This window comes from Trachemys scripta, chromosome 3 (genome assembly GCF_013100865.1).
Source record: "Trachemys scripta elegans isolate TJP31775 chromosome 3, CAS_Tse_1.0, whole genome shotgun sequence".
NCBI classification, from domain to species: Eukaryota; Metazoa; Chordata; order Testudines; family Emydidae; genus Trachemys; species Trachemys scripta.
In genome coordinates, this window is record NC_048300.1 from 182,286,481 (window position 1) to 182,313,957 (window position 27,477).

The window sequence follows — 27,477 nt, forward strand, 5'->3', positions numbered from 1 at the left end:
TTGTGTAGGAGAGGAACAGTAGATCTTCAATCCACTTTCCCTTCCCCCCCTCCCTTCTATCACTAACAGGTCATTGTAGCAAAGTATTTTAGTCCTTTGGCAATGTCATTCAAACCCAATAGATCTTGTCCCTGGTGTGGTGACACCCACATGATCCATCCCCTACCCACAAAGGTAGTAAAGAAAGATACTTTATGGACAAGATAGAAGTTCCACTATGCATCCCATCAGTATTTGGGACATGTGGTCAGTCCTCTCACCCTCCCAATGCTTGCAAGAGCCACTTTAGACCACAGAATTAGAGATTAGGTAGTGGGATACTCCTGCTACACAAGACTTCCATTAGTGTGTGTCCTTTTATTGAAGCGATGCCTACTGAAGAATCAAAGATTAGCACAAGCAGAAGAGTACATGGGAGCAGGAAAACTGATTCCCAACCAGACCTAGACCCCACATTTGTATGGCTCAGTGTAGAGTCACATGTAGAAACCCATTCAACTCCTTCTGCTCCTAAAGCCAAGCACTTCTCGCCATCCTCAAATCCAAGCCAGTTCCTGTGTGCTAGCAATCCCCACTCAGGCAAGAGCAGTCTATTTGAAACCTCAAAATGTCTGGCTCTGTCTGTGGCCCAAACATCCAGAAACTGATAGAAAAGCACAACTCAGAATATGGAGAAGGAATCTGAAACAGCAGGTTGGTTGTCTGAGCAGCTGTTGGCCTTTGACAGCCAGAGATTCAGGTGGCTCTGTTCCAACTTCTGCTCAGTACTTAAACTGCTCTGCCTCTGAATTGTGTTTCTGGCTAAGAAAGTGCTTCTCCCTGCTATTGTGAAGTGAGAACATGCTAGACTTCCAGGGCCTACTCTTCAAATGCTCTTTCAGGGCTGAAGCTGCTTGTGTAGCTCTATGCCCTTGAACAAGGTTCAAAGAACTCTAGGATTTATGGCTACGTGTGACATTCTGAAAGTGGGAAAATAGGAGTGCTCCCAGGTAGGCTGACACAGACCACAAGTTATTTGCCAAAAATGCCATTTATTGCATGTGTACAGATAACCAACTGAAGTATATTCCATTAAAATTATGTTTAATTGCACCACTTAAATACAAAACTTCCTGTATGTCAATAACTCTAGTTATCCATTTAGATTACCAAAATATACAGTTATTCTTGGCCTGTAGAAAGGTTGGCAATACAACTGACGTTGCCCTTTTAAATATATAGTTTCCTGTGGTTTATGAGAAGAATTCTCATAGAAAAGCCTGTTAACAGCATTTCTACATTCCTATACAAAGCAAAGAATTACAGCTATAATTAACACAGGCTGGTTGTTGCATTAATTTATAAAAATTCAGTGTAAAAATAAAGGCAGTAATGGACATCTCAGTTTTGTCTTTAAGAAGGTTAACTCAGCTACATTCATACATCAAGGCAATCTCTTGTCCAGAGAGAGTTTGGAATGAAGCAAGTATTTTCTTAGTTTTATTGAGAAATTGAGAAGGCACCAATTTACTCAATTAGCAATTCAGGAATGACCTGCACATCATTTAAATTTTTGAAAAAAAATCCAAATTGAACATGCAACACATGTGCCTCTGTCAGCAAGTGTTCTTGGATCACTTCCTTTGGCTTGGCAATATAAATATTTACATCGTAAACACTCTCTCCCTCCCCTGTACCTTCACTATGAGCAGAAAAAGTTCAATTTGAAACAGGCTACCAAAAATAAAAAAAACAATCAATCTAGCTGGCAAAGCAGAGGCAAGGTCTGTGTTGAAATTAAGATTTCCTTCAAACAAAGTTCTTAAAAATGTGTGGTGTAAGATAGACACTGAAGTGAATGATCCTGTACAAGCTACAACTGAATGCATCTACTCTTAGTATATTACATTAAGGACTATTGTATTTGAAAAACCCATTCAAACAACTGTACTTTCATCCAAACAAGAGACTTTGGGGAAGTGTTCCTGTTCTTAGGCCTATTCTAATCAGTAAGCAACCTAATGACTTGACTCCATAGGCTAGCTGGGTGATACTGTGCAGATGACAATTATCCATTGCTAACACTCACCTCTATACTAAAACTGAAGATAATATTCTGACATAATTGGGTCTGAAGTTAAAGACCTAAGCACTTGTATAGTAGATATTAGTGAGAGCCAATAAAACACCACAACCATTCTAAGCTGCAAGAAAGATTAGTTTAGTTAATATGCTTCTCTGCTCCCTGGTCTTTGGCAGTACAAAAAGCCAGAGATACTTAGTTTGCTCTGTCTTTCGTACCTTATGTGCCATGTACTGTACACAGGTCTGATGGCACTCATGGCAGACCTAGTTCAAAGTCACCACTACAAACAGACAATGCAGAGAGGTAGATAGCTAGGATATGGCACCAGTTGCCCATCAGAGTCCCACATTGGTGTGGAACACAGTAAAGTATTTCTCATATAAAGACTTGAACATATTTGAGCCAGTAAGACTAGTCTTGACTTGGCACTTATGTGGATGGTTTAGATATGGTTTGTTCCCAAAAGTCATTTCTTGGTTTAAACTTCAAAAGGAGCACAGTGGGGATATGATGCTCAGATAAAATTAACCTAGGATTTAAATGGTAACAGTACATGCATCCAACTGTTAAAGGAGCTCATTCCTAGTACTCTTAAAAATCCCAAACCCAGTGATCAAATACTTGTTTGCCTTGCCCCTCCACTCCTTTTCCCAGTTGGCATCTTATGGCCACTATTAAGTGCTATGATCATGGCAACTAGAAAGAGTGCAAGAACCATGAGGTACCAGCTGTTGGTCTTTGTCAAAATGCAGTAGAGACTTTCTAATACACTATAAACACAGTGGAGGCCATGAGAGTTTAACAAGGATCTTTAGTACAGATAATTTAGGCCTTGTTAGCTGTTAATTCCTGCTGTTCTCCTAAAGGTCAGTTATATACATACATTCCAGCTCTCCCTCATCTCCTTCCCTCCCAGGAGTCCTTAGATAAGCCAAAGCAAGCTTAGTGGCTTGCAGTCCCATGTTCCACTTCCTTTTTTAAAAAAGGAATGTACATTTGTGCAAGAAAGCTGGCTAGGTTCCAGGAATCCAGATGTAATTTGTAGTTATTTTCCAGTGGCAAGGGTTATATCGGATGATTGTATGGCTTGAGTTTAATGCAGAAAAACCACAAGCAGGTTGTATGCAGGGACAGGAGAAGAGTTCAAGAAAGAGGGGAAGTGTTCTGAAGACTAGTGTTTATGCATAGAATTCTTCTTGTTTCTGTGGTTTTTGGTATCCTCCATTTGATTGTTTTGGTTCATCCAATGAATAGCTGCCTTCATCTTTTTTCTTCATTCTGTACAGCATAAATCCAACTAGGAACACTGCAAAGAGCAGGCCTACTAGTCCTCCAGCAATGACACCTGTGTGTGGGGGGGGGAAAAAGTCACGTTAGACACTATGCAGGAGAGAGACATTCTGACTGAAATTTATTCCAGAGTTAACTAGTAGGAGCAGAGACCAGTACTATAAAGGCATTTCATAAATCAAGTGATTTAATAGGATCCAGAGAGAGTTTCCAAAGTCAAATGGGAATTGGGTACTTCACTTTTTAAGCTTTCAATGGGAACTGAGCACCTAGCGGTCCTCTGAAAGCCTCCCCTACCGAGGCTTTCAATTCTTCCCAAAAATGAATGACTGCATCTTCAAACTTTCATGTTCCTTCCTCCATTACCTGGAGCCCACTGTACCTAAGCCATGACTCCTACCAACAGGCTATGCTCTAGTACTGCAAGAGGTTTTTACTACTCCCAAGCAAGGATGGGGAAGTTTTCCCTCCGTGTATTACCACCCACTTGAACATGTACCTCAGAGTAACTGGATCGAAACTTTGCAGCACTCTGGTGCTAGAGCAGTTCTGCAGCAGCTTCATTTACAATACCAAGGACAGTCTCTACATGCTATATCAGGTTTGATTTTTATATTGTTCCCACGTTCAATTTGCAACATGCCTGTTTTTATTAGCAATGCATTAATCTAGATATGGACTAGAAGAAGCTCGAGGATCTGGCATCTATATATTGTGCAATACTACCTTGATTTAGTGTTTTCAGGTTTCCAAACATATCTTGAGCTCTGATAACTAGAGAGTCGAGGTTCTGCATTATTGGGTGGATCCTAGATTAGGCAGCCACCCATTAGGAGGACTACACAGGACCTTCTATGGCATTCAATGCATTTTGAAATACCTCCTAGAACTTCTTTCCTGTCCATTAACCCCTGGGAAGTTCCAGCAGCTTCAGCATCTCTTGAAGAGTCAACCAGTTCAGATTCCGATAGTATTGTTCGTTCTTCACTAAAGATAAAGTCTCCCTGTGGGAAAGATACAGTGCAAGTCAGTCACATTTCAGCTCACTGATGGAGTTACTGGAAACTTTACATTGACCTTGTTTTGTTATATTTGTAGTTTTTAATATTTCCTTTCAACTGATAGCACAAGAATTTTCCCCACACCCAGCAGTTAACTGCTTATGATGCATCATAATAGTGTGGAAGAAAAAGAAACTAGCTTCATATGTGGAGTGGCACAAAGTTACTACATTCCAGCACTGTTGTATGGCTGTAGCATTGGATATGGCAAAGATCTACATTTGAGATTGAAAGTTAGTTCTTACCTGATCCCCAGAGCTTTCTTCGGGAAATGTAGTTTCCTTCTCATCTATAGGGTATATACCCCCGGGTAGAATTGCTGTAGTTGGGGAGTGAACATCTTGCTCACTAATAGTGGTGAAGTTGGGATCAGATGTTTCTTTAGAGACACCAGATGAACTAGAGCTATGGATACTAGGTTCAATTACATGGACTGTGCTTGAGGCTTGTGCAGTGGTTACTCTGACAGTAGGACTGTGAGTAGTTGGACTTCTTGTTAGGGCTGCCTCATTTGTTGTAGGTTTCTCTGCAGCTGAGCCCAGTTTGTGAGTTTCATCCTTATCTGAAAGGACAGCCTTATCTGGCACCACATCACTAGTGGGGGATGATACCGTTTCCTTTTCAGCTGGGTTTTCAGTGCCATGAACTGCAGGTTGGTGAACAGTTGCTCCAGTAGACGTAGTTGACCTTGATGACGAATTTGCATGTTCTAAGGAGATATTGAAGGCAACCACAGGATGGTCGGTCAAGGGACCTACACAAGAATGTTAAGCATTAACTGATGTACAGATGATTCAATAGCAGACAAGTACAAGCAGCTCAGTAAGTGGTGTGCCAGCCTTATTATTAAAAGGCAACTTACTGTAGGGCCTGGATTAGACCCAAAAGCAATTAGATTGCTTCATAGTGCCCTGTCACCCCCAAAATCATCCCAAGATTGGATGTGCTGGTTACACCAAGTCAGTACTCTATTTGTTAGAACTTGTGCCAAGGAGGGAGAGCAGCCCACTTATCAAGGCCAAACATTCCTTTTTGTAACACACTGACCTGTAAGTTTGCAAGTGTTAACTACTTTTGATCTGCTAGTAACTTAGAATTGCCCTGTGGGGCAGGGAGTCAAATGCAAGTCTGATAAAACCCAACTAATTTTACCCATCACTAAATTGATCCCAATACTCAAAGACAGAAGACTGTTCAGCACTGCTTCCCACCTTTCTCCTACCCTCAACCCTACCAGTGAGGACATCCCATCTAAAGCTGGTAGCTGGGAATGGGAAGAAGAGTAAAGGGAGAAATAGTATAGGCAGGAACACCAAGTTTGACAGAGTAGCCAGACATCAGAAGTTAATAGTGAAGATTAATCTTAATTTAGGAAAGGGATTAGCATTTCATACCAGAAGGATGGCAAGTCATTTCATCCTCATGGACCAGTTTGAGGAAGTTTTATTTCTTTTGGGGGGAGCCAAAGTCTGGATCAGATTAAATAGGCATTAGTGGTATATAGAAAATTGCACCCAGTTAGGGTCCCTAGCAGTTTTCTATGAACTGTATCACTGTACAGCAAGTTTAACCATTGCTTAATACCTAGATCATAAGTCTTCTGGGACATGGACTGCCTTATTTGGACAAGTCTAGCATAAATTGAGATCCTCATCGGGCGTCTAGGAGCTGCTACAATAGAAATAGAACCCAGCATGGAAGATGCATACCAGAGCCCAATTCCATTGAAGGCCTCCTTTGACACTATGGGGTATATAGTTAGTCCTGCCTCCCATGGGAAGTCACTACTAGAAGTTGATAGTCTAGTGGGGTCTGTCAGGAGCCCAGAGCTAGGCAGCCTGAGTGAGTTATGACAGAGGAATTGTGAAGTAGAAGTTCTCATCCAGCTCCTTCCCTCCCTCATAATCCAAAACAGATCGATGGGATAACGTCTTTAACACCTCTACTTTGTTTCCTTCACTTGCTCCATGAACAACTACAGTGTTTTCACATTAGTGGCCTTACAAGTCAGATATGGGTAGGATGTCTTTGTAGACATCTCTGGGATCCTGTTTATTTCCACCAGGAACAGATAATTGAGAATTGAAGTGGGTTTCCAAAAAAAGTGTCTGCTTGTGCTTAAGAGGTAAAACAGCCTAAAATGACTGTTAGGAGCACAGTGCTCCTGAAGGGAAAGACACGGGACACATCAAGTTACCTTGCTCTAGGGAAACAGCAGCCAGGACACATCTTTGCTAAGCTGTGCACCAAGAGTCATGACCTTTAGGAATTTATGAGAACCGAGCAGCAGTGCAAGTCCACTCACCAGCGCCAGAGCCAGAAAAAGCATCTTCATCATCGCCAGATGAGTCCAGGTCTTCAGGAGGAAGGTTTAGATTTGTAGTTTGCTTTAAAGAGACAGGACCACATTAGTGAACAGAGTAGCACAAGAGTGATTAATAAAAATAAAAGATACTCCACACAAAAAAAGTGCACCATTAGGACCCCCCAAAAGCAAGCATTTGTTGCCATTTAGTACATAAGGATGGCCACACTTTCTGGGTTATTTACTACATATAGTCAGACTCAAAATAGCCTCTTTAGTTCTGGGTTTTATTCAGTTGCAGGTGCTTACATGAAGGAGCCCATCGTACTAGAGGCAAGTCAAGTGCAATATGCATCCTGAATGAAGATTCCATTCTTCTTGGACAATCAAAACCAGATTCATCAGTCCACTACTCTTGATCTAGGTGGATTGCTGTACAATAGTTACCCTGCAAATGCAGCAGAGTGCTTGGTTTCCAACCCAAGAGAAATGGACTAATTTGAGGAACATCAACTAGTACTTTGAGCTGCCTTCCAGAAGACAGGGAAAACATTTGCTAGGCAAGGCAGACTTGTTTAAATGAATGCTGTTCATTGAGTTTGTGATTTCCATGCAAGATCTCACCTACTTATTCTTTGAGATCTCCCTTATATCACCCACCATGCTTTGCCAGATGGACAAAAGTTTTGAAAAAAATTGGATTCTGCATGCTTTTTAAATAAACCTGTTGAAAATGAAATTAAAATTTAATACAATATGTTAAGGCCTAAGCTTGTTATAAATAGTTGTAAATATGAAGCATGTTTTGATGAGCACTTATGTACTGAACATACTTAAGGTTTTATTTTATTAAACAAAACCATGTATATGCTGTTTAATTAAATTCCAGTTACCATCCTAATGCAACTTGACAAATTGTGAGCAAAAAGTTGATTTAGTGAATAGGCAATATTAACTATTTTCTAACATTAAGTGTACAGGAATATGAAAACATTAAGCTAAAATTGCTTAAGTAAACATTTATAATTACAATTGGCCCTCCTAGGTAGCAAGATGTGCCAAATCTAGTGTAAAGACTCTATTAGTTGTAAGTCAATATGCTTTACTGCACCTCTCTTTAGAGGAGAGTACAAATGGAAAAGTTAATTAAAATAGATTTTTTTATTGAGGCTTCCCACTTGGTGATTTAAAGTTGCCTTGAATTAAATCAACCCACCCTGATGCTTTGAAAGTACCAGTCTGCCTAGTCTCCCTGGGACAATAGCAGACTACTAGTTTGCAGACTATTGAATGTATTGGAGGAAAGTTTTTGCCCAGACAGGTGTTCAGAGGTCACCTTCCTACAGAAGGCTCAATATGCAGGTAGATACACGAATCTGTGGCATATAGGCAGTTGTGGCAAAGGTGACTAGTGGATTTCGGTCACTTTAAAAACTTATGACACTATGAAGTTAACATGAAAGCTTCTTAAAGCACAGCCAAGAGTTTGCCTGAGAGCAAAATTAAACAAGGAACAATTTATTACAAGAGCAGGAGTGTTATATATGAGGGTATTCCAGTTATGACATTCCTGCCCCCAAGTACGACCACAATGTTTCAGTAGATCTGGTAGACAATGGCCATCCCTGGAACACAAGACAAGTAGCACAAATAGAAAATGCAGCTTTCTGTACTGATGTGCTACCCGAGGAGTTGCCAGCCTTTTCAGACACAGCAAAGTCTAGTTAGACATTTAATCTGCATGTTGATTCAAAGAGCGTCTGTAGACATTGACTAGTTCAGTTTTTGATCAAGGGATTACACTGTTCAGACACTGCACACCTCATGGTCAAGGTTTCTCCATGACCTTTTAATTGCAGTTAGATTATACCCAAACAGGAAGCCTTTAATCTCACTGACTAATCAGAGTAGCACAACGTAGTTTGAGTTACACAGCTGTATTTGAAGGCCGAAAATAAGTTACTAACAGACAGTGGGGCCATCTGTGTACTGAAGCAGCACAGGACACTGCTTTCTGGCAGCCACAGTAGAAGTACTTGATCATGAACGTTACTATTTGAGTACTTCCCATCAGTCATTACAGACACTGCTTGCTACTCAGCTACAGTTGGAGCCAGAGGCAGGCCAGGCACAAGTGTGTTCTAGTCTCCTTCTCCACCAGAAGAGTTGTAGCCAAAGTGTAGTTCAGTTACTGTCAGAACTCACATGGCACCACTGTGCTCCAAAAGTACCTAATACAGCCTTTGACGAACCACATGATGGAAGCTTATGATCATAACACTGATCCATTAGTGTGCACGATATCCTGCTGAAGTGATCTTTTGCTATTCATCTTAAATGCATGCATGTTTTTGGTAATGGGATTGCCACAGTTATAGCCCCATTAATACAGTTTACAATGAAGTAGTTGAATAAGCTATTGTCTTTGAGAGAGGTCATGATTCAGTGTCACAGAAAAGGCCAGTAGCAAATAGTTTATAACTACCTTTCCAAGTGGCTATATTCTTGTTTTGAACACACATGGCACCAGCTCACATTAGTTTGTGAGCAAAGCTTGCCAATCTTACACAAACCCAAACACCCTAGTGCCTTTAAGGGTCAGAATATTGCTTTCCCAATAGAGTACCTTAAAACTGAGTACATCTTATCTTGATAAATAGACAGTGCTTATTACTGTTCCCTTTCATACCATTATGCCAAAGACACTTACAAGTTGCAGCTACAGAGTTCTTCAAACCTGCCAGAATACAGACTTTAGACTTAAAATGAATTGTGAGAAGTAGAGGCTAGAGTTCCGGAGACAGTTGGTGAACTCACCCCACCCACACATCAGGGAAAGTGAGGATTTTACACATGCAGGAGCAAAAAGGCTTTTGGGGGTGCAGTAACTCAATGATTTTTACTAGTTTGTAGCAGCTTATGGTGGAGTCAAGTTTTCATAGAAGTCCTTTAACTAGATTAAGGATTATTTGTATCCCATTCTTATAACACCCTAGTGGAGATCAGTATTATAGCAGTCTGGTAAAGTTACTCTTCAGAGTAAGCCTTACTGGAGCACTAAAGATCCATCACTGTCTGTCGGCATGGAAGGATTACATTTAATTGTTAAATGCCAATAAGTGTCAATTCCACCATACACAAGCCAAGGAAAAAATATGTTTAGAGTCCAAATTTGCAGACAGGCAAAGAAAGAAAAGTGCTGCCTGAGAATGTAGTGATCTTTTGACATGAGGTTGAAATGTTTTACAGTTAAATTGAATCTCAACGTGTCATTAAATTTGACACTCCTAATAATTTCCTACAACTGTGAAAGTTTACATTAAAAATAAGCATTAATGTTTTATTAATATCTGTCAGCTACAAAAAGATAAATTATGCCAGGCCTAATTACCTGGAGTAATGCTGCTATGTTGACATGTTTGTTTCTCCCAATTTATAAAATTCTGCCGCATACTGTGGCTTCCCACCTTGCGGTCCCATTTGCACCCACACCGTATCTTGAAAAACCCAGCTAGTCTATTACTGACAAAGACCATTAATTCCTATCTTATCAGACAGGCTAGTGGAAACAGACAGGAACATTTGCTATTAGCGGTTTCCAGTTTGCACACTGAACATCACTCACAAAAGGAGTTAACTGTTCAATCTACTCCAGATAACTCACAAAAATAGTTGAATTGCATGAAAGAGTGGATCAGTCATTCATCCACAAATGCTGGGGGGCAATAACTTCATTGGAAAAAGATCGGCTTTGTACGACAGCTATTTGAAAAGCTTTTTAGCTTGACATGGATACTAGTGGAAGACTATCTTCATCCCACTCACTAAGAAGTGGGGGTTTATTAGAGATAGTGGGATGTTGGAATTAATATCCCAGGTGAGACCAACTCCACCCTCCGCTGCTCAAAGCCACAGGCCTGCAGGATGCTCAGATGGGTATGGGGAGATTTCAGATTATTTTTCTGCCATCTAACACTGTCAGCCACCTTCAGGCTTATTTGAAGGTACACAAAGTTATGCACTGAAGTTATTCCCACAGGGGTTAAGGGTGGCCTGTGTGCAGTCATTACTTATAATAGTGAAGGTATGTGTCTAAATCAGACAGTTTTGGCCATTGTGTGATCTTGCTGCACCAGTTTGTGGCTGCTTTAGCCAGACTGCTCCAATGTGGCCCAGGTTTGATGGTACGTGAGCACCAGTATGGGGTTTGAATATCAAATCTGACTGACCTATTAGCTATTACTACATTCACCTGCTATGAGTTTGCTCATTTGGAAGACACTCAAACCTGGGCCAGCCAAAAGGTTAAAGGGAGCTGCATTAGCAATCCAGTCTGTTTTCCAGAGAACTAAGCGGAAGAGCATTTCAGAGACAACCCATGTGCAACTGTAGCACTTTGTCTTGTCTCTACCAACTGCTATAAAGTGAGCAAGAGAGACAAGATGCATTTGGAGGTTAAATGCAACAGAAAGGTTAAAAATGCCTGGGCTACCCAAGCACCTCCACCACTACTAGCACCAATGGATTACAAGTTTCCTACATGTCAGCAAGGCCAAGGCTCCCATGGGTGGTTGCTTTTGGGGTTGTTGTGGGAGGGAGAAAGGGGCAGGCATCATGCAGCTCTCCCTGTGCCCCTTACTACTTTGGCTACTGGAGAAGGCAGAGCTGCTCTTTAGCTCACCATGAAAGTTAGAGTGTACAAATACTTGCACTGGAGAACAGTGAAGTAAGTGTCTAGATAGTGAATGTATGCACTGTTTCACAGCAGGTATGACCTCACTGTCCAAAGTGTGCTGCAACTATTAGAACAAGCTACCAAGGGAAGTGGTGATTCTCCATTACTTAACAGATTTCAAATCAAGACTGGATGCCTTTCTTCAAGAAATGCTTTAACCATGAGATTCTATGGCTTGTGTTATGCAGGTCTGCCTAGATGATCCCATGTCCCTGCTGGCCTTAAGTAAATAAGATCTATGAGCCTGCTCAGTTTCCAAAAGTTAAGTCCATTCTTGAGAGCTCTTTGGAAGAATCAAAGCCTTTAAGTGCTGGATAATAAGTCTTGGCTCCAGAGTTTGATTTAGTACTAGCTAGTTTTGAGTGCTGAAGCCAGTAAAGCTCTGGAAGACAATCCCAGCATCTTCACTGTCAAGATGTGGATGTAAAGAGTTTGTAAATGGGGCCAGGAATCAATAGGGCAGACACAGGTTTACGGACTTGGGTCTCTGGAGAGAGTCTGCCCTCTACAGAGTCCCTGATCATTCTGCTTTAGGTCACATCAACTTTTACCTGTTATCAGTAGTGCTCCAGGGCTGACAAGGTCCCTATCCTGTACAATATACAAGGAAAAACCAAACCAAAAAAAAAAAAAAACACTGCCACCTGAAGCAGTTTCTGTTTGCTTTGGAAACAGGAAGTCACCCAAGAAATCCCTGCATAAGGGTTGGATCCTCCCCCCGCACTAGCAGATAAACACTTAACTCCTCACTCCCCATCTCCACTTTTGATAGTGGCCTTCCAGTAGGAACTGTTCCCTTTCTATTGAGGGGAGGTTCTTATTTAAAGTAACATCTCATGTTTCAGGTTTGTGGCTGTGAGCAGTGTTGATTTTTTGGGGGGTGTTTCCATCAATGTACTCACTATTCCAACTCTGTCAGTGAGACGACAGCATGGGTTTGTGGTCTTTATCTTGCTAAGACAGCAAAGAGGACCTAGGACCTATTCCAATGTAGGCAGGCCAGCCCACCAGTGATTTAGTCGTAAAAAGGGGTCAGGCTGCCTTCATTTATACTAGTGACACCCAAGTAATTGCAGTTGCATGGTGAGAGGAGAGTAGGATTTGGCTTGCCTTACAAACAAGAGGCAGTGCAAAGGGAAAGTGTCATGTTTTCCACATCATCCAGTTTGGTATGAATTGATGAGCTATGGCTTCTAAGACTGATGTTATGGACTGGCCATCCAGTTATTCTCTGCTTATAATAGAAATACTCTTTCTAGCTGGTTGTCAGCATTTTTAGAATCATACTTCAGCGGTTACACGTGACATTGTGGTCTGATCAGTATTATGTTTACCTACTGGAAATTATCAGTGAGCCAAGAACTAGCAAGTTTAATGTTTAACTGCTAAGCCGTTAGGTCACAAAATAGATTAACTTGTGGCACACTACGTAGCATGCACGAATATCAGAGGTGGTCAGACCAGCGGACAAATCATTACATATGAGTCAGTAGCTATTTCAGGGGCACATGGCTTTAGACAAATGAGCAGAGGGATTCCAAGGGCAGTATTCTTTTAATAAAAAACTAAATCCTCAATCCAGCACACACAAGATAAACATAATCCAGACACTGCCTTCAGATCCTCTGTGGCTTTCCAGCCAACCAGAGCTACTTAGTCACATACAGTCTATTCCCACCCACCTCCATTCCTCTTGGACTTTAGAGGTCAAATGTGGATGCAGCTCCCTTAATTCAGAAAGGGTGACTGAAACGCTGCCTTTCTTTGTGGTACGCCTTCACTACAGGAGTAACTGGCATTCAGATTAACCCGGTGACCGCAGCTATAATGCAAAATCCTACCCTAGTTATGGGAGCATGGCACCGTGAAGACCATGTGTGTCACCTGGACTTCTGAGTGCATCCCAGGGTTCTCTGAGCTGCAGTATGCTGAGTTGCTCTGAGTTGTAGGAGAACTTCTGTCCTGGGCGGGTGGGCAAAATTGTGAGGAAGGCATTTTAGCATCATCATTGATTAATTTAACCTGTGTTCTCACTACAATGAGTGGGTCACCAACCTGAGGGAAAGCAGCACCCAGGCTTTAACCTGTATACCCCCAGTTGGGCCAGCTAGCCTGGGTAAGAGCAACAAACTTGGATATGAGAGAGTTGTGAGAGTAGATGGGGAGGATTAAGGCAACACCCAAAAGCCTGAGCTAGCTTTGCCCTTGAAGCTGACTAGGTGCCAAATTGTTCCTAGTTGCAGGAGAAGGGCATGGACTGCTCTGTTATGGTGGGACATGCAGGCTGCCTTTTACTGCCAGATTCAAGCAGCAGAACCTGCATGTTTAAGAATGAACTAGAATGAGAAACTGTCACTGCAACATGGAGACTTAAGTAGCTCAGGAGGAAGAGAAATCAGAATGCCTTTCTAGAAAGACATCCCCAGAGTATCAGCAGCATCTTCCATACAGTGTGTTTTATCTTTTGATTGTACCTCTTATAACCCTCTGGCTCACTTCTTATTAGTAGGTTGTTTGGATAGGATGAGAAAGCCACACCATTGGTTTAAGTACACACTTGCAGTTATACTGGAGTTCAGAATGTCCACATGGCTTTTAGCACCAGTTTGAAATGAGCTATTCTTACACCAAGTCAATTTAGTTCAAGTTAACTAGGAAGAGGTTTAGCTAAACCAGAATAAGCCACATATGCCAGAGAGCAATGTTCCCACTGCATGTTGCACCAGTTAAACTGTTACCCTCCCTTCAAGAACCCACACCCAACCCCCTGCCCCAGCCCTGAGCCCCAACCTGGACCCTGCCCCTCAAGCCCCTGCCCTACCCTAGAGCCTGCACTCCCAACTGGAGCCCACACCCCAACCCCTTGCCCCAGCCTAGGGGAAGTGAGTGAGGGTGGGGGAGAGCGAGTGACAGAGGGAGGATAGAGTGAGTGGGGGCAGGGCCTCAGAGAAGGGGGCAGGGCAAGGAAGTTTGGTTTTGTGCAGTTAGGAAGTTTGAAGCCATAGTGTGCATGCTTTGGGACTGCAAGACACTCCCAGCCCTCAGATAGGGGATGTACATTAAGTTACAGGTGCTGAACTGGAGTATATCTGCAGTTCTCCCTTCCATACAGGGTTTTCATGCGTCTCTGAACGAGAGCAAGCTTGGCCTTGGCTGAAATGGCTGCAGCATCTGTTGAAATTGGTGGGAGTTACACCCCTTTATGCTAGACCCAAGTTTAATCCAGTGCCCCTTCTACAGAATAGGTGAAATAAGTCAGGTCAAGTCATACAAGCCACACCTTGATGCATCAAGTCTCTGCAGTTAGGCTACTGCTACTCGTAGAAACCATCCTCTACTTTGGAGAGTGTCGAGAAGTCCTCAAGGAAGTGCACTACCCCTACCTATCACCCTGGGGAGGGAGAGTAGACCATGCAGACTACCAGTGCTAGAGCAGAATATATTTTTATTTATCTAGCTTGGACACGAGCAAGAGATTGCATGAGGAAGATGACCAAGATGACTTGTAAGGATTTATTTCCTCCCTGGCTTGCCTAGGGAGAGACCACCTGAAATGGGCACAAGCTGTAACATTTGCATCAGAAATAGTTATTTACGGTACTCTAATTTACATATGGCATGCCTTACATGTTTGTACAATGCCTAGCATAATGGGGGCCCTGATCCATGACTACAGCCATTAGGAGATGACTTTTACAGGCATTCATTAGACAACTTTGCTCAATTCGTCAGCCTTTCAAATAATGTTGTGCCTCTTTGTTCTCCTGCTGCCAGCAGCCCATGCTTCCTGCATGCTATGTCCAGCATGAGAGGACCACCAATGTTTGCTAGTCATTGCAGAACCCGGAAAGTCTGTCCTAGCAAACAGTGTCTACTCACAGCTAGGTCAACTGCAGTGCAATTCATGTGTCACCGCTACTGATGAGTCATGCTGTGAGTCACCCACATTCACAGAATTTGATCACTTAATACTGTGGAAGACTTTTCCATCTAACCCAATCTCTTACCCTACTTAGCTGATCATGACGCTCAGAGACCTCCCATCTCGGGGGTCTATGGTAAAGTAGCTAGAGTTTCTCCATTTCTTCAAATTCAGGCTGGGGTCCACTTGGTAGCAAACTCCGATCACTTCATGTAGCCTGTCAGGTGTGAACTGAAGTCTCAGGCTGGTTCCTTGCTGGAAACCATGTACACATCCCAAAAGCCACAGCCATGCAAGTCCCCCTTCACTGTAGGAGTTCCTAGGTGACATTCTCTGGCCTGTGCTAGGCAGCTGGCCAGTTTGGGTGAACTTCGTGGTCCCTTCTGGTCCTAGAAGTATTGACTCAGTATCTGTCTCTTCTTGCTAACTTTCTCTCTACTGCCAGCTGCAGAGAGAAAGTTAGCAAGAAGTCTCTATCAAGAGACTCTCCAGATCAAAAGGAATGCATGCCAGTAACCTTTGAGGAGGGGGGGGGGGGGAGAGAAAATGGGCTACCTGGGTGATCTAGGTCCTCTAGCATTTATCAAGCCTCTGGGCAAATTCACCTTACGGCAAACTCTTCACCTGCCCTTTACTTTACTCACTGCCAGTCATCTAACAGGTCATTTGATTATAACCATTAAGGCTATTTTTAGATTTTTGTACAATGGGTATATCAGAGTATTCAGTGATAGACAGGACCTTTAATCAGTTCAGAGCCTCAGGGACACTGTCAAAATTCTCAACCAGTAAGGCTTACCACGGAGGTCTCCAACCAAGTCAGCCACTGTTTTGGTAGTTACCTTTCTTGTAAAGGACTTCGATATCCTGCATCAGTTTAAGTTTCCATAGTTAAAAGACTGCATATATAATCAGTAATTAATTTACTTAACTTTGCATATAGTTAAACCTGAAATCTAGAATTTTCACTCCCCAAACACAACTTCAGTCACTAATGTTATGGATGTGCCATCTAAACCTACACATGCAGCACTGTTACTTATTGTATGTTGATCGTTTTGTCCAGTTAAGTATCAAGTTTAGTTCTAAGTTACTCAAGCAGTGGGGCATCATAAGTCCACCCCATAAGTGAAGCTAAGATTTAGTTTTAAAAAGAATCCACGAAGTGTGAGATCATGGGCAAAAAAGAAAAAACCCTTATGGAAGCCCTGTGACCTATCCATGACTTACTAAAAATATGCATGACAAAATGGGTAACCCTGAGGGGTGCCCAGGGCACTCCCTCCCCTGCCTGAGGTAGCTGGGAGCCCTGCAGTTCCTGGCCACAATGGGGGGGGGGGGGGGGGGGACCCTGCAGCTCTCAGGAAATCATGGATTCTGTGACAAAACTGTAGCCCTACCCATCAGCTACAACAGTACATCTTAAGAATTTCCTGATCTTAAGTCTTCCCTTCAGTTTCATCATGATCTCTAGGGCAATGGTGCTCAAACTTTCCAGACTGTCCCCCTTTCAGGAGTCTAATTTGCCTTGTGTACCTCAAGTTTCATCTCACTTAAAAGTATTAGCTTACAAAAAAAACCAGACAAAATAAAAAAGTGTCACAGCATTTATGCATGTTACTGAAAATGTGCTTACTTTCTCATTGTATCTTCATGAAATTTTAGTTTGTATGTATTCACTAGTGCATTTTATGTAGTCTGTAGTAAAACTAGGCAAATATCTAGAGGAGTGACCTCTGTGTACCCCCTGAGGTATGCATACCTCTAGTTGAGAGCCACTGCTCTAGGGTGACCCAACGGTGTCCAATATAAAGGGTCCTTCAGGCCCTTTAACCAAGGCCCACATGCAATATTAGAGTGCTTTAGAACACTTATGAGTACTTTTGCAATCCAGTTTGTTGAAGTGTTTCTAAAATAAGTGAAATGCTGTATTTCAATGCTTGGTAAGCCACCTTTTGGTACTTCCTCATCTCTGAATATACAACCCAGGTGTCAGTGGCCTTTAACTGAAGAGTTCCAGCCTGCACTGTCACCGTCTTTTGACAATGCCTGCCTCACCTCCTCCACAGCCCCATTCCAAATAGCCTCAAAGAACAGCTGTTTATTTAGGCATCTCAGATTATCACCCAGGCAAGGTATTGCCCTCACAATATCACATTTACATGCAGGCTTGTGGGACAACTGTTTGTACTCAACCACCTGATCATGGATGCAGTTAGTTGCCAGGCTGCAATAGCAAAGGCCGGCTTTGACAGTTGAGTCTTTGACATCCAGATTTCCACCATGATTTGCTTCAAGAAAGTGGAGGAAGCAGAGTCTAGCATTTGAGAAACCAATTTGTTTGCAGGCAGCTACAAGGAAGGCGTTCCTGATTACAGGAAGAAGTCCTACTGCTCTTACACAGCAGGATTTGGGACCACTAGCGGTCCTATACAGAGTTTTAAGACTTCTATTTTCAGAATCTTACTGACCTCACCATTTACCTGGGAAATACAAGCTAAAGTCTGTGCAAGAAAGAAAAAACCGAACACACAACAAAAGCAGTGCCTACAGTTTCATCTCAGTATCCCATACTGCAGCTACTAACCTCCTGACAAGAACGTGTTAATCTTTCTGAAAATTTCCAATACAGCCATGTTTGATGCATTTCCATTACATAATTAAAATGTTAGCTTAACTAAGGCAAGCAGTGCAGCTGAAAGATGCTTAGATGTGCTACAATAAAATAGTTGATGGAACACACAAAATAGGAAGCCTTTCCCCATGCCACTAGACAGCCAATGGGATACCAACACAATTGTACCATTGTATCCATCCTGCCATGTAGCCCAATTATAAGGTGCTTCTACAGTATGGAATATTCCCTTTCCACTATGGGAATAAGCTATAACGGCACCTATATCAGGATGTATATTGTACCAGTGTAAGAATTAGTCACACCTGTAAGCATGAGTCATACTGGGACAAAGGGTGCACATAGACCAGGGCTCACTGTAGCATTTTTCCAGATCTTGGTAAGGAATATTCCTTTCCCATTTCAGTTTTCATTCACAGCTAAGCACAATCAGTACCAGGCTTACTTACTATACTACTATAGAATCTCATGTGCAGGTCTCTCCCTGCTTTAAAGGTAAACTATGCAACTTTATGGCAGAAGAGTACTCAAGCTAGTCAGACTAGCTGACAGAGTACTGTTTCAAACCCACTTATAAGAATGGACATACTGGGTTGGACCAGTGGTCCATCTATCCCAGTATCTGGTCTTTCAACAATGGTTAGTGCCAGAGGCTTCAGAGGGAATGAACAGAATAAGGAAATTGCTGAGTGATCCATTCCATCATCTAGTCCCAGCTTCTGGCAGTCAGAGGTTATGGGACACCCAGAGCATGGCATTGCATCCTTGACCATTTTAGCTAATAGCCATTGCTGGACCTAGCCTCCATGAACTTAAATACTTTTTGCCTTCAAGACAGCCGCTGGCAACAAGTTCCACAGGTTGACTGCACATTGTGTGAAGCAACACTTCCCTGTATTTTGTTTTAAACCTGCTGCCTATTAATTTTATAGGATTACTCTGGTTCTTGTATTATGCAAAGGGGAAAAATAATATTTCCCTATTCACTTTCTCTATAGCATTCAAAATTTTATAGACCTCCATCATATTTCCCCTTAGTCATCTCTTGAAGAGACAGCCTAGTCTTTTTCCCTCTTCATATGAAAGAGGTTCCATAACACAAATTCCCCTCCCCACCCCCAATCTCTATTTTTGAATTCCAATATCTATCATGTTTGAGATGGGGGACCAGAATTGGATGCATCATTTGAGGTGTAAGCATATCATGGATTTATATACCGACATATTTACTGTTTTATTATCTATCCCTTTCCTAATGGTTCCAAATAGTTAGTTGTTTTGGCCGCTGTGGCAAAATGAGCAGATGTTCAGAGAATTATTCATTATGACTCCAAGACAGGTTTCTTGAGTAGAAATGGCTAATTTAGAGCCCACCATTTTGTGTGTAGAACTGGGATTGTTTTTCCTAAAGTACATTACTATGCACTTAACATTGAATTTCGTCTGCTATTTTCTTGCCCACTCACCTGCTTTTGTGAGATCTTTGTAGTCAGCTTTGGCCTTTATCTTGAGTAATTTTGCAAAATTTGCAGGCAATACAATCTCACTGTTTACCCCTTTTCTCAGATCATTTATGAACATGTTGAACAGCATTGCTTCCAATATGGATCCTTAGGGGACCCCACTACTTACCTCTCTCCACTGTGAAAACCCTTCCTACCCTTTGGTTCCTGTCTTAACCAGTTACTGATCCTTGCGGATCTTCCCTCTTATCCCATGACTGGTTTGCTTAACAGCCTTTGGTGAAGAACGTGTCAAAAGATATTCTAAGAGTCCAAGTACACTATATCCATGCCCCCTGTCCACGTGTTTGGGATCCCCTTCAAAGGCATAATTTCTCTTTACAAAAGCCATGTTGATAGAACATGTTTCTCAGTCTGATAATTCTGTTCTTTACTATAGTTTCAACCAATTTTCCTGGTACTGAAGTTAAGCTTACTGACTTATAATTTCCAGGATAGGCTCTAGAGCCTGTTTTTTTTAAAGGCATTACATTAGCTATCCTCCAGTCATCTGGTACAGAGGTTGATTTAAGTGAGAAGTTACATATCAGTTAGTAGTTCTGCAATTTCATATTTAAGTTCCTTCAGAACTCGAGTGAATACCAACAAATTGGTAAACTAAACAGACTAAGCAGTAAACTACACAGATGGTAAACTGTTTAGTTTACCAATTAGTTCCAAAACCTCCCTCCAAGACCTTAAACTGGAACCGTTCCTCAGATTTGTCACCTAAAAAGAATGGCTCTGGTGTGGGGATTTCCCTCACATCCTCCACAGTGAAGATGCAAAGAATTCATTTAGCTCCTCCCCTGCCCCCCCCGTCTTCTTCAAGTTCTTGTTTTGCTTCTCATCTGTCTAGTGGCCCCAGTTTGGCAGGCTTACTGCTTCTGATATATTTAACCTTTTTTGCTGTTAGTATGTGTTATTTGCTTGTTGCTCTTCAAGTTTTTTGGCATGCCTAATTATACATTTACACTGGACTTGCCTAAGTTTGTTCCTTTAAAAATTGGAAGTCAAATCCTACTGAGGAAAAGTAGAAAGGAAGTCTTTAACTGCCTCTTACTGTTTAGCCTTGGTGCCTTTTTGGTTCTCTTACTTTATGTTGGGCACACATTTAATCTGAGCCTGTTGGGTGTTTTTTTTTTTTTTTTTTTTTTTTTTTTTTAAGTTTCCATGCAGCTTCCAGACATTTCATTTGTGACTGTTCCTCTTTATTTCCAGTTAACTAGCCTCCTCTTTGTGTAATTCCCCTTTTTGAAGTTAAATGCTACTGTGGTGGGTTTCTTTGGTATTCCCCTCCCCCAAAGGATATTACATGATGGTTGCTTTTACTCAGCAGTTCAGTTACTCCTAAGGGACACACAGGATGTGGTCCAAGAGGTGAATGTAAGTCAGGAGTTGCCCCCCCCCCCCCCCCCCGCCTTCTCCAGAACTAGCTGCTCCAAGAAGCAGTCATTTATAGTGTCCAGAAATTCTCTGCAGCTCACGAAGAGGTAACATGTTCGCAGTCAATATAGGGAATTGAAATCCCCCATTATCAGGTTCTGTTGTTGTAGCTTCTGATCTCCCTGAGCATTTCACAAATCAGTCACCATCCTAGTCAGCTGGTTGGTAGTATATTCCTACTTCTACACTCACTGTTCAAACATGGAATTTCTATCCATAGAGATTGTATGGTAGGCTTTGATTAATTTAAGATTACTGTATTTGATTAGGACTTTTCACATAGTGCCACTTCCCCACCAGTCCAGCCTTCTATCATTCCTATACATTTTATGACCTGGTATTGCCATGTCCCACTATCACTCCAAGTTTCTGTGAGGCCTATTGTATCAATATCCTCATTTAATACCAGGTACTCAAGTTGACCCATCTTTGCATTTAGACTTAGCATTTGTACTCCAGCACTTCACTAAATATTGATACATTTTAGGTCTGTCTTCATGTGATGTAGTTGACTAGGACTCATTTGAAGGTTAATTTCTCCCCTCTTGGGGTGACCAGATGTCTGGTTTTTAAAGGGACAGTCCTGTTTTTTGGGACTCATACAGGAACCTATTACCCCCCATCCAGTTTTTTCCCCACAGTTGCTATCTGGTCACCCTACCCCTCCTCCTTATGATATACAGTATCCCCTACAATAAATCCTGCTCTAAGGTAGGAGCATATAGTTTGGACAAACTCCTACACATCTGTCAGCCTTCCCCCAGCTCTTAGTTTAAAAAAGGTCAGATTTTTAATTTTACATGCCAGAAATCTGGTTACACTTTCGTTTAGGTGGAGCTCATCCTTCCTGTATCGGCTCCTCCTTTCCCAAAAGTTTCCCCAGTTCCTAATAAACCTAAATCCCTCCTCTGAATATCACCACCTCATCCATGCATTTAGACCCTGCAGTTCTGCCTGTAAATGGCCTTGTGTGTGAAACTAGAAGCATTTCAGAGAATGCTACCACAGAGGTCCTGGACTTTAATCTCTGACCTAGCAGCCCCAATTTGGCCTCCAGGACCTCTCTCCTACCTCTCCCTAGGTCACTTATACCTACAAGTACCACATCCACTAGCTCCATGCCAGCATTGCACACAAGTCTGTCAAGACGTCTTGACAAGTCCACAAACTTTGAGTTCAGCAGGCAATTCACCATGCAATTCTCCCAGTCAAACCTGGCTATCTGTTTCTAATAATCAAATCCTCCATTATGGTCTTCCTATTAACAGGGGTCCTTCCCCCAGAGAGGTGTCCTTATTGCAATAGGATACCTTAACAGTTCCCCTCTCCACGGAAATCTTTAGTAAAAGGCGAAAGATTTATACGATCTGAAGAGAAACAGCTTGATTTTCTCCTTCCCCTCAGACTTTCCTCAACAGCACAGAGGTTTTCAGACTGGGTGTGGCACTGTTCTACTGTGCCCCAGAAAGTCTCTACATACCTCGGTCTCTGCATTCTGGTCTCAAGCCTGTACTCCGTCTGAGGGCCATGAGCTGCTTGAACCAAATCCACACACACTACTTGCCCACACCACAAGTAATCAATCATACATGATGCAGTCAGTGCATTAGATTGGATAGCCAACACTCTGAAAAAAAATAATGCAGGCAGAAGTCCAGCACCACTCTTGCTGGGGGTTTTGTTGGTTGGGTTTTTTGAGGGGGAGTTTATTGGCCTAATTTTAGAGCATGTTTATTAAGTACCCGGCTCTCTTGCTAAACTCCCTCAAAAGACTCCCTTATTCGCTAGCACCTCAGGTCACTTAGGAGCTGGCTTTTTAAATCCCTGTTTTCCAGGAGTTAGCTCTGCTCCCTTGTCAAGGATCCTACAAAGATTAGTGATCAAAGGATGGCAGGCTAAGCTCTCAGCCTTGCCTAGCAGGCTGCTAGGCTCAGCACACAGCCCCACAAACAGACCACACTAAGCTTCAATCAAGCAATTTCCAGAGGCATTTGTAAGGCTTGGCTAATTAAGATCCAAGCATCTCAGTGACTAAGTCAGTGCTCTGGAAGTACAGCAAGGTCCATAATCACTATTAAATTGCTATCCCTGGTTCAATATCATGTTAACAAGAATCTTAGGAGATATTGTAGTTATAGCACCAAAGTTATGTATTTTAATGTGTTGGCCTAGACATGGGATTTTTGGCTCCCAGGAAGAGCATAGCACAGTCCAGATGAGGTCATTTAGAATGGCTACATATAGCAACCATCTTGAGACAGCACAGATGGTTGGCTATTAGTTATAGATGTGACAGTACAGGCCAAAAACCAGTGTCCATCTAACAACTGAATAGGATTTAGATAGGACATGGGGATTGAGCACAAGGAGTTTAAATGTTTAAAAATAGAAACTGTGTAAAGAGGGTCTGAAAGGTATGACCACATAATTGAGTTCCATGTGGGAAGAGTAATTGAGCTTAATGCTTAAAAAAACCTAGCCTATCAGCTGTTCTGTTAAAGGCCATGACTCAGTTGATGCAAGAGTGAGCTAGAAGACCACTCATCCCTGCCCAAGCTTTCCAGGATACAGCCCTTGTTTGAGCCTCCATACTCAGGTGGAAAGAGCCAAAATACAATTGTCCTACTCTAATGGAAGAACCCAAGAGATTTAGGTTTATCTTGAATCAGCCTTTGGCTCAACCGTTTTGATATTCAGACAGCTGGCAAGCTCGCCATTCCCACTTCTGTAAATTAAAAAGCTGGTGTTCTATGGTGTCATGTTGGACATTAATTGATGAGTTTTATGCAAGCTCAGAATACTTTCCCACAGGCCCCACTTAAGCACATTGATCTGTTGTAGATAGTTAAATTGATGACCCTATGGGGCTTTTCCACTTAAGTGCCTACCGATGACAGATTATTGGCTATAGCAGGTTTGGCAGGAGGCTCTGTTACAATGAAAGTGTGGCTTGAAAACACCCCCTGTTCTTCACTTACCAGACTGGGGGTGAGGGGGGCAATGAGGAAACTTGGGCTTCTGCCCTACATGGCATGCCTCCCAGGGTGCTGGGCTTCAGTAGGAGTGGGGCTGAAGCCCTGGCAGGCATAGATTCTAGGTCTGGAAGGGACCTTGAGAGGTCATTGAGTCCAGTCCCTTGCCCTCATGGCAGGACCAAATACTGTCTAGGCCATCCCTGATAGACATTTATCTAACCTACTCTTAAATATCTCCAGAGATGGAGATTCCACAACCTCCCTAGGCAATTTATTCCAGTGTTTAACCACCCTGACAGTTAGGAACTTTTTCTAATGTCCAACCTAAACCTCCCTTGCTGCAGTTTAAGCCCATTGCCCCATGGGACTGAAGCCCCACTCCAGCTGGCATACCCCAGCTCTCAAACTTCTGAGGATCATATGCAGCTCAGATAGTCAGTGTTTGGCCACCTTGACTATAGTGTGGAGTGCAACAAGAGTGACCCTACTCAACATCCCTTTAGTCCACTAAGCTCCAGGTAGGCACCCCAGGACACTTCAGACACTTCAGTCCCATTCCTAACTAGCTTTTGGATTTTTGCTGTGCATCCTACATACAAGTGTAGAAACAGCAGCGTCCACAGTTAAGACTTCAAAGGGCATAACATAGTGCTTTTTAAAGACAGAAGGTTCCTATATGTGCTGCCAACACTTAATTGTGCCATGTGTGCTATTCTCTATGAAGAGACTTGCCCCTAACCCAGGCAAACTGAAACCAGGAAGAATGCAGAGACCCAATTGTGAGGACCCATTGTTCTTGAAATGGGGACATACTTCCTTAGTTACAGAAATACAAAGCAGATGGGGGGAAAGAGAGGGGAGTATTTTTAGCTTGTTTCTTACCACAGAAATATGCTGTCACAGAGCTGCAAGTTACCCAAGCTCCTATTTTGCAACTGGAGAGTCAGTCTCCAAATATCATGCAGGCACAAGACCTGAATAAGTTTAAAATTGCCTTCCTATGCATGTTGTAGGACTTAATGAGGTATGACAAGAAATAAGGCAAGATGAACAGTAAACAGATATGCTTCCAGCACGTACCATCTTGCATCTCTTAATGGAAGAGACTAGTAATGGCCCAAAATCCTAATAAAATTAGGTTTCGTATGTAGAATTGACACTATTTTAGTAAGATGTGGCTTGCAACCTGGCTCTGTTGCTCCACACACTTTGGAAAACTACACTGGACTGACAGATTAGTGCCTCATTTAGATGCTACTTTGCCTGAAGTAGAGATTGTTAGTAGGTTATGAATTTGCTTTGAGACCAAAAGAACCAGGTTATTTTTCTTCTAAGGACTAGCAACCACACAATCCCAGGGGAGTTCATGCAGACACCAGCAAAGTCACTGTAGTTTTGTAAGTAGCAGCATTACAAGAGATCTTACTCTAAACATTTCCAGATGAACAGTCATTTGCTCTCCATATGGTAAACTGCCTCCATTCTTCCCTACCCACCCCCAGACCTCTATATAGCCTGTTCCTCCAGTAATCTCTGGATGCAACTTGAGTTAGTGTTACTGCCTGACTAACTGGTATGTGTATTGCTGTCTGGGCTATTAGTCTGTCAGTTGGGACAGCCTTTCCCACAGTAGGCTTTCTGAGCTAAGTCAGAGAAAGCTAAAGCAGCCTCTGAACTTAGTGCAGACTCAGTTGGTAGGGAAAGGAAAATCAGGGGTCATTAAAACAACCATGTTCTGCATATCCTCAGAGAAAAACAATTCAAATTCTCTTCTGTCTAGGAGGCAGGGTCCTTTGTCAGTTTTTGCCTGTTTATAATTACATGTGCCAAAGTGTGATTTCCAAGAACAGATGAGAAAAAGCTAGTCCACTAAAGAGAAGTTACTGTTCTGTGCTATGGGTAGGCTGGTATATTTCAGAGAGCTGGTTGGTAGAGCAACATGCACTATCTAATGCAGACATCACCTGGTCTAAAAATCTGAGCCAAGATCTGTAGTGCAAGTTTTTCCACAGCAGGGCATTGTAGACATGCCATAATCATGCAATGAATCCAGAACCACCTTAGCTTCCCCAGGAGTTAATTCATAAAGAATTCAAGACAGCTGTTCCTGCCATTAAGCACTTAAGGCAACGAGTGGCATTTGACAGAGCCTCAGTGAAAGGTAAAGAAAGATTTGTAGAGTATTACAAGCCTGCTAGCAAGCCATTGCTGTCAGATAGCTTGTCCCCCACCTTTCACCAGTGCCTTAAGTTGGTGTACTAGGACAAAGATCACTTAAAACCAATTGATCTGACAGTCTTTTCCCCTCTCCCCAAAGAGAGACAGAAGTCTCAGTAATAAAGGGACCCACAAGAGATGAAGCATAAGAACTGCCATGCCAAGTCAGACCAATAGCCCACCCAGTCAAGTACCCCATCTCCAGCTGTAGTCATTACTAGAGCTTATGGGGGAGTGTTCAGAACACAGCAATTATGGAGAGAGCTACTCTGTCTTCCTCTCCCAACTTCTGGCAGGCAGAAGTTTAGGGAGCCGAGTATGAGGCTGCATCCTTGACCATCTTCGCTAATAGTCATTGATGGCCCTATCCTCCATTAACTTATCCAGCTTAACAGTTATACTTTCAGCCATCACAGCATCCCATGGCAATGAGTTCCACAGGTTAATTGTGCATTGTGAAAACTATTCTCTTGTTTGTATTAAACCTGCTGCCTATTAGTTACATTATATGACCCCTGGTTCTTGTATAGCAAGAAGGGTAATCACTTCTCATTCATGATTTTATAGACCTCCATCACCTCTCTCCTTAATAGCCTCTTAAGCTAAGCAGCCATATTTTTAGTCCCTCATACAGAAGCTGTTCCATATCTCTGACCATCTTTTGTTGCCCTTCTCTAAACCTTCTGTAGTTCCATTATTTCCTTTCTGAGATGGGGCAACCAGAACATGTCCAGAACCCAAGGAGTGGGTGGACCATTGATTTATATAGTGCAGAAGTAGTCTTTTTGTCAGGGTCCAAATTTCTTGGTCAAGGTATTGTCAAGATCCAAACTCCAGAGCAAGACGCCTCCCCTGGCCCCCCACAAACAATATTAAGTAAATAAAGAGATGTTGCGGCCTGTTCAAAAGCATCTGGTGGTCTGGATTTGGCCCATGGTCTGCCTATTGACTACGCTGATATAGTGGCATTATGATATTTTTCTGTCCTATTTTCTCTTTTTCCTAATAGTTCCTAAGAAGGTTAGCCTTTTGACCGCTGCTGTGCATTGGGCTGACTTTCAGAACATTCCACAGTGGCTCCTAGATCTTTCTTGAGCGGTAACAGCTCATTTAGAACCCATGAGACGTGTGTACTAGGATTTTTTCCCAGCATGCATTACTTTGTACTTCATGTTTAATTTTATCTGCCTTTTTTGCCCAGTCACCTAGTTGTGTGAGATCCCCATAACTCTTCAGTCAGTTTTGGACTTTGCTATTTGCTAATTTTGCCCCGTTTACCCTTCCAGCAGATTAATAAATATGTTGAACAGCACTGATCCCATTA

General features: G+C 42.4%; 1 protein-coding gene and 1 pseudogene across 1 annotated transcript in view; both read right to left on the bottom strand.

Moving 5' to 3' along the window:
- Window positions 1-996: 996 nt before the first annotated feature.
- Window positions 997-27,477, bottom strand: part of SDC1 (syndecan 1) — a 33,506-nt gene continuing 7,025 nt past the window's right edge. Inside the window, exons 2-5 of the mRNA XM_034766570.1 lie at window positions 6,722-6,803; window positions 4,662-5,170; window positions 4,236-4,359; window positions 997-3,410 (exon numbers count right to left, since the gene is read on the bottom strand). Coding sequence (XP_034622461.1) covers window positions 3,244-3,410; window positions 4,236-4,359; window positions 4,662-5,170; window positions 6,722-6,803 — 882 coding nt within the window. The 3' untranslated portion in view covers window positions 997-3,243. The remainder of the gene's footprint in view (window positions 3,411-4,235; window positions 4,360-4,661; window positions 5,171-6,721; window positions 6,804-27,477) is intronic.
- Window positions 22,284-22,337, bottom strand: LOC117875676 (annotated as a pseudogene).